Source organism: Pseudophryne corroboree, chromosome 6 (assembly GCF_028390025.1).
Source record: "Pseudophryne corroboree isolate aPseCor3 chromosome 6, aPseCor3.hap2, whole genome shotgun sequence".
In the NCBI taxonomy this organism is placed as follows: domain Eukaryota; kingdom Metazoa; phylum Chordata; class Amphibia; order Anura; family Myobatrachidae; genus Pseudophryne; species Pseudophryne corroboree.
The window spans coordinates 531,218,616-531,235,504 of NC_086449.1; the positions used below are offsets into that span (position 1 = coordinate 531,218,616).

Below are 16,889 nucleotides of genomic sequence, written 5' to 3' on the forward strand. Positions count from 1 at the left end.
TCATTTTGTTTGTACCTATACCTCAATAAAAATAAGAATTTACTCACCGGTAATTCTATTTCTCGTAGTCCGTAGTGGATGCTGGGTACTCCGTAAGTACCATGGGGTATAGACGGGCTCCGCAGGAGACTGGGCACTCTTAAAAGAAAGATTAGGTACTATATCTGGTGTGCACTGGCTCCTCCCTCTATGCCCCTCCTCCAGACCTCAGTTAGGGAAACTGTGCCCGGAAGAGCTGACATTACTAGGAAAGGATTTGGAATCCAGGGTAAGACTCATACCAGCCACACCAATCACACCGTACAACTCGTGATAACTATACCCAGTTAACAGTACGAACAATAACTGAGCCTCTCTCAACAGATGGCTCATACAATAACCCTTTAGTTAAGCAATAACTATATACATGTATTGCAGAGAGTCCGCACTTGGGACGGGCTCCCAGCATCCACTACGGACTACGAGAAACAGAATTACCGGTGAGTAAATTCTTATTTTCTCTGACGTCCTAGTGGATGCTGGGTACTCCGTAAGGACCATGGGGATTATACCAAAGCTCCCAAACGGGCGGGAGAGTGCGGATGACTCTGCAGCACCGAATGAGCAAACAAAAGGTCCTCCTCAGCCAGGTTATCAAACTTGTAGAATTTTGCAAAAGTGTTTGAACCCGACCAAGTAGCAGCTCGGCAAAGTTGTAAAGCAGAGACCCCTCGGGCAGCCGCCCAAGAAGAGCCCATCTTCCTCGTGGAATGGGCTTTTACTAATTTAGGATGCGGCAGTCCAGCCGCAGAATGTGCAAGCTGAATCGTGCTACAGATCCAGCGAGCAATAGTCTGCTTTGAAGCAGGAGCACCCAGCTTGTTGGGTGCATGCAGGATAAATAGCGAGTCGGTTTTTCTGACTCTAGCCGTCCTGGAAACAAAGTTTCAGGGCCCGGACTACGTCCAGCAACTTGGAATCCTCCAAGTCCCTAGTAGCCGCAGGCACCACAATAGGTTGGTTCAAATGAAACAATGATACCACCTTAGGGAGAAATTGGGGACGAGTCCTCCATTCTGCCCTTTCCATATGGAAGATCAGATATGGGCTTTTACATGACAAAGCCGCCAATTCTGACACACGCCTAGTCCAAGCTAAGGCCAAAAGCATGACCACTTTCCACGTGAGATATTTTAGCTCCACGGTCTTAAGTGGCTCAAACCAGTGGGATTTTAGGAATCCAACACACGTTAAGATCCCAAGGTGCCACTGGAGGCACAAAAGGGGCTGAATATGCAGCACCCCTGTAACAACGTCCGAACTTCAGGCAGTGAAGCCAGTTCTTTTTGAGAGAAAAAGGGATAGGGCCGAAATCTTGGCCTTTATGGATCCTAATTTTAGGCCCATAGTCACTCCTGACTGTAGGAAGTGCAGGAATCGACCCCCCTGGAATTCCTCTGTAGGGCCTTCCCGGCCACACACCAAGCAACCTATTTTCGCCATATACAGTGAAAAAGTCTTGCTGTCACGTCTTTCCTAGCCTTTATCAGCGTAGGAATAACTGCATCCGGAATGCCCTTTTCCGCTAGGATCCGGCGTTCAACCGCCATGCCGTCCAACGCAGCCGCGGTAAGTCTTGGATCAGACAGGGTCCCTGTTGCAACATGTCCTGACTGAGAGGCAGAGGCCATGGGTCCTCTGAGAGCATTTCTTGCAGTTCCGGGTACCGAGTCCTTCTTGGCCAATCCGGAGCAAAGAATATTGTTCACACTCCTCCGTTTATTACAATTTTCAGCCCTTGGGTCTGAGAGGAAGAGGAGGGAATATATAGACCGACTGGAACACCCACGGTGTTACTAGTGCGACCACAGCTATCGCCTGAGAGTCCCTTGACCCAGCGTAAAACCTTTTTTATCTTTTTATTGAGGTGGGACGCCATGTAGTCCACCTGAGGCAGTTTCCATCAATTTGCAAAACTGCGTGAAGACTTCCTGATGAAGTCACCACTTTCCCGGGTAGAGGTCGTGTCCACTCCCGGAATGAACACTGCTGACAGTGCGCTTACTTGATTCTCCGCCCAGCGAAGAATTCTGGTGGCTTCTAACCTCGCCACCCTGCTCCTTGTGCCGCCCTGGCGGTTTACATGAGCCCCTGCGGTCTGACTGGATCAGAACCGGTTGGTCGCGAAGCAGGAACTCCGCTTGACTTAGGGCGTTGTATATGGCCCTTAATTCCAGGATATTGATGTGAAGGCAAGTCTGTTGGCTTGACCACAAACCTTGGAATTTTCTTCCCTGTGTAACTGCCCCCCACCCTCGGAGGCTTGCATCCGTGGTCACCAGGACCCAGTCCTGAATGCCGAATCTGCGGCCCTCGAGAAGGTGAGCACTCCGCAGCCACCACAGGAGAGACACCCTGGCCCTGGGGGATAGGGCGATTAACCAATGCATCTGAAGATGTGATCCGGACCACTTGTCCAGTAGGTTCCATTGTCCTTGCATGGAACCAGCCGAAGGGGATGGCCTCGTATGATGCCATCATCCTTCCCAGGACTCGAGTGCAGTGATGCACTGACACCTGTTTTGGTTTTCAATGGATTCCTGACCAGTGTCATGAGCTCCTGAGCTCTCTCTATCGGGAGATAAACCCTCTTCTGGTCTGTGTCTAGGATCATGCCTAGGCGAGGCAGATGAGCTGTAGGAACCAACTGCGACTTCGGAATATATAGAATCCAGTCGTGTTGCCGTTTCACTTCCAGAGAAGGTGATACGCTGTCCAGCAACTGCTCTCTTGATCTCGCTTTTATGAGGAGATCATCCAAGTATGTGATAATAGTGACACCTTGCTTCCGCAGGAGCACCATCATATCCGCCATTACCTTGGTGAAATTGGTAATGACAATCCCGTACCGCAATTCTGAGGTACGCCTGATGAGGTGGATAAATGGGGACACGAAGGTATGCATCCCTTATGTCCCGATTCATTTCAGGCTTGCAATGACCGCTCTTAGCGATTCCATCTTGAACCTGAACCTTTTCAGGTATATGTTCAGGGATTTTAATACAATATGGGTCTAACCGAACCATCTGGTTTCGGGATTATAATAACATGGTCGAATAATAACACCCTCTTGTTGAAGGAGGGGACCCTTGACCACCACCTGTTGAAGATACAATTTACGAATTGCAGTTAACACTGGCTCCCTCTCTTGGGGGGAAGCCCGCCGGGTCCTCGGTGAGGGGGCATCTTCTCACAGTCCAGCCTGTATCCCTGCGATACAATTTCTATTGCCCAGGGATCTAACAGGGAGTGAACCCACTTGTGGCTGAACTTACGAAGGCGTGTCCCCACCGGGCCTAGCTCCGCCTGTGGAGCCCCAGTGACATGCGGTGGATTTTTGGAGAGGCCGGGGAGGATTCTGTTCCTGAGGACTAGCTGTGTTGTACAGCTTCTTTCCTCTGCCCCCGGCTCTGACAAGAAAGGACGCACCTCAGACTTTCTGGTTTCTTTATTCGAAAAGCTGCATTTAATAATGTCGTGCTTTCCTAGGCTGTGCAGGAATATAAGGCAAAATATCAGAATTACCAGCTATAGCTGTGGAGACCAGGCCCGAGAACCTTTCTCCACACAATCCTCAGCCTTCCATATGCCTCTTAAGTCGGCATCATCTGTCCAATGTATATTCTACAGGACACGTCAAGCAGAAATCGACATAGCTTTTGTCTCTAGGACCCAGTATACTCATGTCCCTTTGGGCATGCTTTATAATTATATATCTATCACTTAAGACAGCATCTTAAAATATTTATATGCATACTAGGGTCTCAATCTCTGCTGATAAGGTACCTGTCCACACTGCCACAGCGCTATAAACCCATGCCGACACAATCGCCGGTCTGGGTAGTATACTAGAATGTGCACACTATCTGCAGGATCCCTGAGAATAGCTAGTGCAAACAGGACACCCAAGGGGAAGATTCTCAACACATCCTGGCCCTAGTGGGGAAAGGATACAGCCTGAGAATTCTCTTGTGGGAAGCTGCCGTCTCTTGTCTGAAGATTCCCGCTCTTTTTCCTCATGAGAGGAGGGAAATTTCCCTTAGCATTCTTCCCCTTAATATGTGTACTCTCGTGTCAGGGACAGATGAGTCATCAGTGATATGCAAATCATCTTTTATTCCAATAATCATATATTGAATATCTTTTAGCCCTCTTGGCTGTAACTTTGCATTATCGTAGTCGACAGTGGAGTTAAACTCCGTGTCGATACTTTGTTATTTTGGATAGTGAACATAGAGAGACTCTGAAGGACTCGGTGACATAGGGACAGACCAGGGTAGATTTCCTTTCTGTTCCCTAACCTTTTGTGCAATAATTTTACCTCAGCACTTACACATATCCAAACAGGTGTCGGCGTTGTCGACGGAGACACCCTCCCACACACATATCCGCTCTATCACCTCCTTAGAGGAGCCTTTTACCTCAGACATGTCGACACACGCGTACCGACACACCACACACACAGGGGATGCTCTATTTGAAGACAGTTCCCCCACCAGGCCCTTTGGAGAGACAGAGAGAGAGTATGCCAGCACACACCACAGCGCTATATAATACAGGGATGTACACTATACTTAGTGATTTTTCCCCTATAGCAGCTTATATACACAGTTTTGCGCCTAAATTTATGTGCCCCCCCTCTCTTTTTTACCCTTTGTGTACCAGGATACTGCAGGGGAGAGCCTGGGGAGCTTCCTTCCAGCTGAGCTGTGAAGAGAAAATGGCGCCGGTGTGCTGAGGAAGAAGGCCCGGCCCCCTCAGCGGCGGGCTTCTGTCCTTTTATGTACTTTAATGGCGGGGGTCAATGCACATATACAGTTTATCAGACTGTATTATGTGCTTTTCGCCCAGTAAGGTAATCTAATTGCTGCCCAGGGCGCCCCCCCCCCAGCGCCCTGCACCCATCAGTGACCGGAGTGTGTGGTGTGCTAAGGGAGCAATGGCGCACAGCTGCAGTGCTGTGCGCTACCTTAATGAAGACCGGAGTCTTCAGCCGCCGATTTTCAACTTCTCTTCGTTCTTCTGGCTCTGCAAGGGGGACGGCGGCGCTGCTCCGGGACCGGACGACCGAGGACTGGGCCAGTGTTCGATCCCTCTGGAGCTAATGGTGTCCAGTAGCCTTAGAAGCCCAAGCTAGCTGCAAGCAGGTAGGTTCGCTTCTCTCCCCTCAGTCCCACGTAGCAGTGAGTCTGTTGTCAGCAGATCTCACTGAAAATAAAAAACCTAACAAATACTTTCTTTTCTAGGAAGCTCAGGAGAGCCCCTAGGGTGCATCCAGCTCTGGCCGGGCACAGATACTAACTGAGGTCTGGAGGAGGGGCATAGAGGGAGGAGCCTGTGCACACCAGATATAGTACCTAATCTTTCTTTTAAGAGTGCCCAGTCTCCTGCGGAGCCCGTCTATACCCCATGGTCCTTACGGAGTACCCAGCATCCACTAGGACGTCAGAGAAATATATTAGGGAAAAAAAAAAAAACATGGCCCCTACGCAGAAGAGAAAACTTAACCTTACCCAGCAGAGACATTTTCGACTATACCCTCTAAAATGCCACAGAGCAGACACAGAGGATGACTTTTTTTTATTGAGGGAGAAACAGATTTAATATCATGGTATTAGAAAGTCGGACATAACACCGTACCATCACTTTCTATCAAGCAGACCACAAATAGTCATGTGGAGGAGAAAATAAGAGTTATGGTAGACATAGTTAACTCTTTTTCTTCGCGGTCCATAGCATCCATAGGGAATACCTTGGGGTGTAGGTGGTTGGATAGAGCCGGGCACCAAACAGTTAAAGCTGTAAGCTCCCAGGATGCTCTGGTCCTTCCCCTGTATACCCGGTCTGGTGCCCGCCCGGGCCGCCCCGATCCTGAAGCTGACACCGAGTGCATGCGCAGTGGCAGATTTCCCCAGTGAAGTTTTTCGCAAGTGCCAGGAAAGTAACTCACAGGGACAGCGGTTATCGCTATCTCTGTCCCTTCAGGTTTCCCTATGTACATTGCCGGAATATTTTCATTAAAAAAAATGAAAATATCTGCGCAATACAGAGTGTTAATAATTGTGGTAGCTCCGCAATTAATATATATGCCCCTAAGTGTGACTTTTGAGAGCACTGTTTAGTCATGTATTAAGATAAAAGTTATAAAGTGTTCATAATCACTTCACATTAATTTATTTTCATATCTAAAAAAACAAACATCGTTATCTTATCACTAGTATTTGGCAGGAGAATAATACCGCAATTAGTATTTAGAGCAGTGATGAAATATCCCCCCCCCCCCCCCAAAAAAAAACAACAAAAAAAACGATTTCCACCCTGCAGTACAAATCATCAGCACATATTTGAGTCTGTATTGTTATTAAATCTATTTATATTAGCAAATGAGACATTTCTGTGTCGCTCTGTCGTGTAATGAAAATCAGGAGCAACATTTATTTCAGGATTAATTTATAGTCAAAACACAGAGGACCGTGAATTTTCTATAAAACTTATTGGGGTATATGCAATAGCGGGCGAAATCGCGGCAATTATCGCCGTTTTTTTCAATTCGACCAAATTCGCCAGGTGAATTCCGGAAGGTGGCTTCCGGAATTCACCATATGCAATGAAAAACGGATTCGCCAGGGTCGCGGGCGAAAATCGGCCGATTTGGCGGATTTTGCCGCGATTTTTAAAAACGGGAAAAAACGGGGAAAAACCCGAAAAAAAAATGGCGTGGGGTCCCCCCTCCAAAGCATAACCAGCCTCGGGCTCATCGAGCTGGTCCTGGTTCTAAAAATGCAGGGGAAAAATCGGCCAGGGATCCCCCGTATTTTTAAAACCAGCACCGGGCTCTGCGCCTGATGCTGGTGCCAAAAATACGGGGGACAAAACGAGTAGGGGTCCCCCGTATTTTAAACACCAGCATCGGGCTCCACTAGCTGGACAGATAATGCCACAGCCGGGGGTCACTTTTATGCCGTGCCCTGCGGCCGTGGCATCAAATATCCAACTAGTCACCCCTGGCCGGGGTACCCTGGGGGAGTGGGGACCCCTTCAATCAAGGGGTCCCCCCCCCCCAGCCACCCAAGGGCCAGGGGTGAAGCCCGAGGCTGTCCCCCCCCATCCAATGGGCTGCGGATGGGGGGGCTGATAGCCTTTGTGATAAAAAAAAAGATATTGTTTTTTCCATTAGTACTACAAGTCCCAGCAAGCCTCCCCCGCAAGCTGGTACTTGGAGAACCACAAGTACCAGCATGCGGGAGAAAAACGGGCCCGCTGGTACCTGTAGTACTACTGGGAAAAAATTACCCAAATAAAAACAGGACACACACACCTTGATAGTAAAACTTTATTTCATACGCCGACACACACATACTTACCTGTGTTGACACGCCGACTGCAACGATCTCCGACGATCCGAGGGTACCTGTCAAAAAATTATACTCACCTTCCAGCGTCCGTCCAGAGGTCCAGGTCCAGAGGTAAATCCACGTACTTTGTAAAATAAAAAAACGATCACCGAGCCATACCGGACTAGAAAGGGGTCCAATGTTTTCACATTACACTCCTTTCTCCCGAATGCCGGGACATCACGTGACTCCTGTCACTGATGTCCCTTCAGCCAATCAGGAAGCGCTACTGCCGTGGCGCTCACCTGATTGGCTGGACGCCGTCTGTACTCTGACAGCGCCTCGCAAAGCCGCTCCATTACTTTCAATGGTGGGAACTTAGCGGCTAGCGGTGGGGTCACCCGCCGGTCAGCCGCTGACCGGCGGGTGACCTCACCGCTAGCCGCTAAGTTCCCACCATTGAATATAATGGAGGGAGCAGTGCGATGCGCTGTCACAGCGAGCAGCCAATCAGGTGAGCGCAACGAAGTTGCGCTTCCTGATTGGCTTAGAGACCTGTCAGTGACAACTGTCACTGACAGATCTTAATCGTGGAAAGGTGTCCCATGTGTCAGCATGGGACACCTTTCAGTCCGTTTTTGGTGCGGGTAAATGCGTTTTCTTTTTTTGCCAAGTCCGTGGATTTATCTCTGGAGCCTGGTTAAGGTGAGTATATTGAACTTTGCTTTTCAGGTACCCCGGGATTCTACATGGAGAAGAGGACCGATGTCGGCGTGTGAACATAGGTAAGTATGTGTGTGTCGGCGTATGAAATAAAGTTTTACTATCAAGGTGTGTGTGTCCTGTTTTTATTTGGGTATTTTCTCCCCAGTAGTACTACAGGTACCAGCGGGCCCGTTTTTCTCCCGCATGCTGGTACTTGTGGTTCTCCAAGTACCAGCTTGCGGGGGAGGCTTGCTGGGACTTGTAGTACTAATGGAAAAAACAATATCTTTTTTTTTATCACAAAGGCTATCAGCCCCCCCATCCGCAGCCCATTGGATGGGGGGGGACAGCCTCGGGCTTCACCCCTGGCCCTTGGGTGGCTGGGGGGGGGGGACCCCTTGATTGAAGGGGTCCCCACTCCCCCAGGGTACCCCGGCCAGGGGTGACTAGTTGGATATTTGATGCCACGGCCGCAGGGCACGGCATAAAAGTGACCCCCGGCTGTGGCATTATCTGTCCAGCTAGTGGAGCCCGATGCTGGTGTTTAAAATACGGGGGACCCCTACTCGTTTTGTCCCCCGTATTTTTGGCACCAGCATCAGGCGCAGAGCCCGGTGCTGGTTTTAAAAATACGGGGGATCCCCTGTCAATTTTTTCCCCGCATTTTTAGAACCAGGACCAGCTCAATGAGCCCGAGGCTGGTTATGCTTTGGAGGGGGGACCCCACGCCATTTTTTTTTCTGATTTTACCGTTCCAGCAATAAAAAAATAAAAAAATAAAAAATAATATTTTAAAAAATATATAAATAATATTTGTGCCTCCCCCCAAAAAAAAAAAAAAACCTAATCCCTTCTAATATAAATAGATCTGCTATTCCTAAAAAAAAAAACACCAAAAAAAACATGTTTAAAATTTTTTTATTTGTTTTCACCCTCCAAAGTGTGGCGGAGTGAAAATCGCGAATTTGCTGTCTAAAAGCACTGCAGGCGAATTTCCAAACTTGAATTGAATATGCTGGAGGCGAATTGCAGCATCTGTACCATTGCAGAAAAGGCGAATTCGGAAAAAGGCGAATTGAGAAAAGGCGAATTTTGACGGGCCGTTTTTTTGCGAAAAATGACTGCACTGCATAGGCGAATTGATTTTTGGAGGCGAAAACGGCCCGGAATTCGCCTTTTTTGCCAATTCGCCCGCTATTGCATATACCCCATTGAGACACAATTGACACTTTCAATTTTGGAGTCCTAGCAACAAAACAGCTGAATTAAATAAACACCAAACAGAAAACAAAATATTTTATTCAACCGGCTTCTCTAAACATAAAGAACCTTTTTGTGGTAGTTGGAGACTTTATTAAGCTACAGTACTGTATATACAAGGCAATAAGACTTTTCCATGAATCTTCCCATTCTCACTGTTAACAAAGCAGTGCAAATTAAGAAAGTTAATGGCAAAAAGTGCATTGGCCAGTTCCTTCCAATTTAGGAATACCAAATATGTACAGTTTATGTAATACAAGTAAATGGACTTTAAATAAAGACAGAGGTTATGCTTTTGTTTTTATTTTAATTTTGACTGCAAGGGCTAGTATATATAATGCCACATGTATCAAACAGTAGCTGACAGGAAAGACACAAACGTCTAGGTTATGCGGACTCTAGAAGAGCTATGCATTGCAGACCTGAAACAGCAAGAGACTCTAGAAAACATTGAGCTATACACATTGGTCACTTTCACAGTACAGGGATTATGTGGCTCAAACCAAAAGTAACTGTTCCTGGAAGCCAAGGCTGTCACTGATGGATGTGTCACATGAATACCACCCGTCACGGATATGTTTAACTGATGCTCACCAATGCCCAGAAGAGGTGCTCTTATCATATCATGCTCACCTTTGCAGTTGTGTAGACCTGTCCTCGGAGTCCATGTTCTGACACATACTCTTCTTCTTCCTGTGACACCGACGGGCATACTTCAAAATCTGTGTGTCCCAAATCCTGCAGGTACTGGTAGAGTGGCGAATTCTGTAAAACACAAAGCAGGAAGATGTGTATTACAGGCATACCATGAATGGTAAAATCAGCTGAAACAAATAAATATGTCACAATGTACAGGTGAATCCTGAAGGGAACATTTTCATTGGGAAAACAGAGGGTACAGTTAGCGGCAGACAAAAAAGGGCACAAAATCTGGGAGCCTACAAAACGGTATATTAAAAACCATAAAAAATACAAACTCTAAGGCCACAAAATTTGGAAAAACGTTGCACATTTTCACAAAAGCTTACAACATCCTTGGAATTACAAATACATGGAGATTTTTGTGGTTTTCTCTGCCCAATTTAATATTGAACCATTTCCCTGTAATAAAGAAAAGTGTAAAGACACAAGAAGAAGCAATCATGCCATACTGTGCAGTGATTTGCTGCCCTGCCGTCCAGGTGGTGACATTAACGGCTTCTTATTTTCCTACCCGGTGTAAAAGGCTAGACACTATTTATTAGTTGGCTTCCTTTTTAGTTAGAAAACTCTCTTGCCCATGCCAAGTGTTTCTGCGCCAGGTATATACTAGTGCTGTTGGGAAATTCTGTTGCAAGTTTATTACCAGGTCTACTCTAAAATGCCTTCACCTAGCCACCAGTACTCTACACTTAACACCAAATACAAATTATACATTTATGCGGTTTCATGATGTAACAGAAAGTTAATTGTATATTTTGCTTGGATCTCTTCAGGTAGTAAAACGTGAGAAGGGGTTCACACTGCCAAAAGCATATGTCACTTGGCATTGACCGTCTTGAAACTCAGATGAAACCCGTAATTCAATGTTCAATTTCTATTATATTAAATATTTGTGAAATTAAAATGTAAAACATTTCTATCTAAGTGCTGTGAATGGTGTATTCTAGACTTCTATACGTTGAACTCTATAGGCTTGATTCCGAGGTTGGAGTAATGCAGGGGTGATTCCCTGATGCTATGCTATGTGTATTATGTATAAAGGGCCATTCCACTATCACGTACGGATCATCTGTACATAAGTTTTAACATATTTCTGTTAAAACTTAACACAAGGAAGTTAAAACATTTTTAAATGTAATTGTAATATCAAAGTACCTAACTAGGCATATATTTTAGGTAGAATTGTTTTTTTCTTCATTATACCCAACACAAGGGGCCTTATTCAGATGTGGTTGGAGTTGCGATCACTGCTGCTTATATAGAAGCAGCAGTAATCGCTCTAATATGGTGATGGAGCAGGAGGAGTCACACCTCCTGCTTGCATTAGTGAGCCAAGCTGTGTCCTAGGACGCAGCATTGTACCATCTGCGACACCATCGGCCGGCTGTGTGACCATTGCGGACGTGCAAGCCGGCCGCTGCAGATCCAACAAAAGACACCAAAAAATCTCTGTCTTCCACCAGAGATCTTGGCCTTGTCACTCCCCCCCCCAAAAAAAAGGTGGCAACACTCCTCCATTTTGGGAAAAGGAGGCTGTCACCGCCCCCAAATGGTAGCAGACTGGCAACCGCTGACGGTATAGGTCCTTGCATTTGCTGTCTACATGTTAAAATGGGTACTATGATAGGTAAGACATGGATACATTTATATAATATGTCAGTATGTTAGGGACCCACCTGATGAGGTCATCTGGTCGTGGTAGGTGGGTCCATATTTTTGTCCAAAAATTGTGCTAAGAACCTCAATTTCACTCCATGTTAAATTGTAGAGTTATTATAATTTTTCTGATTACCAGTGTGCTTAGTGTGTGCACCTGCATTTTCTTTTTTTCTGTGTGGCACAACAAGTCTCAGCAAGGTAGCACCTGATATGTTTACAATTAAGGTGTGCAGTCCAGTCCACCTCCCCTATCATTCAACTTGTCAACTTATGTTGAAGACCCGAAAGATACACAGCTACAAAAAAATTTTTTTTACAGTGTCACATATGGGACAAGTTTACTAATTTTCATAGAATGGCCTAATTTACAAAGCTGCCACTTCTTTATGGATGGAGCTCAAAAGTGTTATTAATATTCTGTGTAATGCACACCGGGCTTTACACTGAATGTCAGTGTAGCTTTACATTTTCAGCTCCAACCCGCATCATAAATATAGCCCATAGCGCCTAACTTGAATGTTGCACCATCAACTGATGAAATATCTACTAATGTCTGCTGCTGGTGATTGCTTCAGCTACCTACCAAAGGGATGATAGTTGGCAACCCGACAGACGGGATGCCGGCGGTCAGAATACCAGCGCCAGAATCCTGACACCTGTTAGAATGCCGATGCCAGAATCCCATACATAAGTACGCCATGGAGGGTTAGGGTTAGGCTGCGGGAGGAGGGTTAGGCTGTGGTGAGGGAGGGTTAGGGGTAGGGTGAGTTTAGTTTAGTTGCTCACACCTGTCGGTATGCTGGTGTCTGTAAACCAGTGATTTTCAACCGCTGTGCCGCGGCACACTGGTGTGCCGCCAGCGGTTGTCAAGTGTGCCGCCGCCGCCAGAGATCCCTGCTGCCAGTCCCCGTCTGCTGCCGTCTTCACTATACAATGACCACGTAAGAGCTGCCTGCGCTGCCCGATAGTGATACTGATTTACAGCATCACTATCGGGCAGCACAGGCAGCTCTTCTGCGGTCACTGTATAGTGAAGACGGCAGCTCTCCTGCGGGCCCGCCCGTGACCCCTACGACGTGGCGTGACTCATAGGTCACGTACACATCACCATCCCGCCTAGGCAGTGACTAGTTTCCCTTCGTGGCCCGTGCTGCTGTGTTCTGCTCCTCAATGCTCCTGCCGCTAAGGGGGAAAACAAAAAAGGTTTGGGCCAGTGCTTTATGATGTGTGTGCAGTGCCATTACTATGTGTGTGGTGGCATTACTATGGGGGTCAGTGTGTGTGTGGTGGCATTACTGTGGGTGTCAGTGTGTTTGGTGGCATTATTATGGGGGTCAGTGTCTCTGGTGGCATTACTGTGGGTGTCAGTGTGTTTGGTGGCATTACTATGGGGGTCAGTGTATTTGGTGGCATTACTATGGGGGTCAGTGTCTCTGGTGGCATTACTGTGGGTGTCAGTGTGTTTGGTGGCATTACTATGGGGGTCAGTGTATTTGGTGGCATTACTGTGGGTGTCAGTGTGTTTGGTGGCATTACTATGGGGGTCAGTGTCTCTGGTGGCATTACTGTGGGTGTCAGTGTGTTTCGTGGCATTACTATGGGGGTCAGTATATTTGGTGGCATTACTATGGGGGTCAGTGTGTCTGGTGGCATTACTGTGGGGGTCGGTGTGTGTGGTGGTATTACTATGGGGGGCAATGTGTGCAATTACTATGGGGGACAGTGTGATGGCATTACTATGAGGGTCAATGTGTGGAATTACTGTGGCAGACAGTGTGTTCAAGTACTGTGCATTATTTTAATAACTGTTGGGGACAATGTGTGTGTGTTTTTAGCCTTGGGGACAAATATGTTTGTTTAATTTCCCTGTGTGTGTTTTATTTTTCCGTGGGGTACCGATGGTGTGCCTTGGCAATTTTTAAATCTTTTTGGTGTGCCGCGAACTGAAAAAGGTTGAAAATCACTGCTGTAAACTGATCGCCAGCAACCTAACTGCCGGTATCCCGTACTCGAGCCCTACAAAGGGGATGCCAATAGATGACGCCCAACGGAGCAGTTCAATTGTTTTGTTCGGTCGTGAATGCAGCCGGGTAGACACATTTCAGCTCGCGGCCTCCTGGAATGTCCGAAAATGCCGTAGATTGCACGCCCAAACCACAGCACTTTAGACGGGTTTAGCCGCTTTGCGCAGATAAACCTGGTACTAATGGGCGCGCATACAGGGCATGCGTGCCCAACAGGGACAACAATTGAATAGCCCCGGTGGGAGCACACAAAACAACTGACTCAGCCCCAAAGAGCTTCAAAACTGTAATCACAATTGCAAAGCCCACCAATTTATGAAAACAGTTACAATGGACATAGGAATTATACTCTGGTAGCTGAAGGCAAGTGTGAATGATAAGCAACACTTTAAAAAGCATAAGAAAACAAAGGCTTTTCTACATAAGTAATTGAGAATCACTGCTTGTCACAAAATAACAGACACTGTAAAGTTGTACTGCCATTAATGGCTATACCAGTACAGTACATAAGAGATCTGGAGTAACATTTGAAAATTATGATACCTATTAATTACATGATTGCCACTAAAATAATAGGATTGCACCAACCAGTCTTTGCAGCTCTATATTTTCCTCCCACCTCCCTGTTCCTCCTCATCCGCTCACTGCTTAGGTCATTCAGTTTCCGAGAACTGATGGGGCGATTGGTTGAGAATAGGGGTGGGATGAATACTCAGAACAGAAATCTCGCAGGAATGACAGGTGAAAAAGCCTATGTTTCAAGTGTCACCCACATAGCTAACCAACACCAGAAAAAAAACAAAGACAAAAAATGCACTTTCTGGCCAGTTCATGACCACACACACACACTGCAATATCATGAGGAAAAGGAGTTTCAAAGCGATTTATCAACCTGGTTTTCAATATTTGTTGCAATCCTTCCATAAAATAGGATTTTAAATACCTACCGGTAAATCCTTTTCTCGTAGTCCATAAGGGATATTGGGGACAGATTAGTACGATGGGGTATAGACGGGTCCAAAGGAGCCAGTGCACTTTAAATTTCTTCAACTGGGTGTGCTGGCTCCTCCCCTCTATGCCTCCTCCTACAGGTCAGTTAAAGGTAAACAGTGTACGAAGGAGAATGACATACTTGAGAGAAGGAACAGAACAACAAAAAGTGTGGCGAGATTTACACAACAGCACACCAATATATAACTTAGCCAGCAACATTAACAGCAACAGCTGAACAGAAACACACAAAGAAGAAAGTCACAGCACAGAGGCGGGCGCCCAATATCCCTTATGGACTATGAGAAAAGGATTTACCGGTAGGTATTAAAAATCCTATTTTCTCTAGCATCCATAAGGGATATTGGCGACAGATTAGTACGATGGGGATGTCCCAAAGCTTCCAGAATGGAAGAGAACGTGCAGAGACATCTGCAGTACCACCTGCACAAACTGGATATCCTCTTTGGTCAGGGTATCTAACTTGTAGAACTTCACAAAGGAGTTCTTCCGCGACCAGGTAGCAGCTCAGCATAGTTGCAGGGCCGAGACTTCACGGGCAGCCGCCCAGCAAGAGCCCACCGATCTTGTAGAGTGGGCCTTCAGAGACTGCGGAACCGGTAAGGCTGTCAATGCATAGGCCTGTTGGATAGTAAGCCTAATCCAACGAGCAATAGACTGCTTAGAAGCAGGGCAACCTTTTTCCTGCCCATCATAGAGCACGAACAAGGAATCAGTCTTTCTGATCCGAGCCGTCCTTTTGATATAAATTTTCAAGGCACGCACAGCATCCAATGCCTCCGGAGGAGCAGAAGTGTCAGAACTGGACGGAATCACAATAGGTTGATTCATGTGAAACGCGGAGACTACCTTCGGCAGGAACTGCTGCCTAGTCCTGAGCTCCGCTCTGTTCTCGTAAAAGACCAAGAACGGACTTTTGCACGACAAGGCCCCCAATTCTGAGACACGCCTAGCAGAAGCCAGGGCCAGTAACATCACCGTTTTCCACGTGATGTACTTATCTTCTACGGTCGCCAGAGGTTCAAACCAGGAGGACTGTAGAAAACAGAACACTACATCCAAATCCCAAGGTGACGTAGGCGGCACGAATGGAGTTTGTATGTGAAGCACCCCTTGCAAGAAGGTCTGAACTTCTAGCAAGAGAGCCAACATCTTCTGGAAGAAGATGGAAAGAGCTGAAATATGGACCTTAATGGATCCCAGACGTAAGCCTTTAGCCACTCCAAACTGCAGGAATCGTAGGAACATTCAAAAATTGAATTCTGCACAGGGATAGTGGCAATGACCTTTTTGGGAAACCCTTTGTGAGCTAGGATGTTCCGCTCAACTTCCATGCTGTCAAACAAAGCCGCCGTAAGTCCAGCTAGACGAACGGTCCTTGTTGAAGAAGATCCCTTCTTAGCGGTAGAGGCCATGGGTCCTATACGGACATGTCCAGATGAGCTGCGTACCACGTTCTTCGGGGCCAATCAAGATTGCTTCCACTCTTTGATGTCTGATCCACTTGAGCACCTTTGGGATCAGCGGAATCGGAGGAAACAGGTAGACCATCTGGTAAGGCCAAGGCGATGTCAGCGCATCCACTGTACTCGCCTGCGGGTCCCTGGTTCATGAGCAATAGCAGCGAAGCTTCTTGTTGAGACGAGAGGCCATCAAGTCGATCTGTGTCGATGATATGCTGTAACACCTGAGGGTGAAGTCCACACTCCCCCGAATGGAGGTCTTGGCGACTTAGGAAGTCCGCTTCCCAGTTGTCCACCCCCGGAATGAAGATCGTGGACAGTGCTCTTGCATTTCTTTCTGCCCAGAGGAGTATTCTTCACACTTCTCGCATGCAGGCCTTGCTTTTTGTCCCTCCTTGTCGATTGATGTACGCCACCGCCGTGGCGTTGTCCGACTGCACCTGGATCGCCTGATCCCGGAGTAGTAGAGGGGGATGCCTGAATCAGCGCCCTCCGGGTAATAGATCACCAATCTCTCAGACTCGCATCCATCGTGAGTAGGATCCAATCCTGAATCCCAAAGCATCGACCTTCCAGCAGGTTGGAAGACTGTAGCCACCATAGGAGAGAGATTCTGGCCGGAGGTGACAGCCGAATCATCCGGTCCATCTGAAGATGGGAACCGAACCACTTGTTCAGGATGTCCAATTGGA

The 16,889-nt window shown here is 47.1% G+C and overlaps 1 protein-coding gene across 4 annotated transcripts in view; it reads right to left on the reverse strand.

The window, feature by feature from the left end:
• The window catches only part of VEZT (vezatin, adherens junctions transmembrane protein), a 173,882-nt gene that overhangs the window by 117,774 nt on the left and 39,219 nt on the right, over positions 1 to 16,889 (reverse strand). For all 4 annotated transcript variants that reach the window (XM_063927598.1, XM_063927599.1, XM_063927601.1 and 1 more), the window contains exon 2: positions 9,972 to 10,103. In XM_063927598.1, coding sequence (XP_063783668.1) covers positions 9,972 to 10,103 — 132 coding nt within the window. The remainder of the gene's footprint in view (positions 1 to 9,971; positions 10,104 to 16,889) is intronic.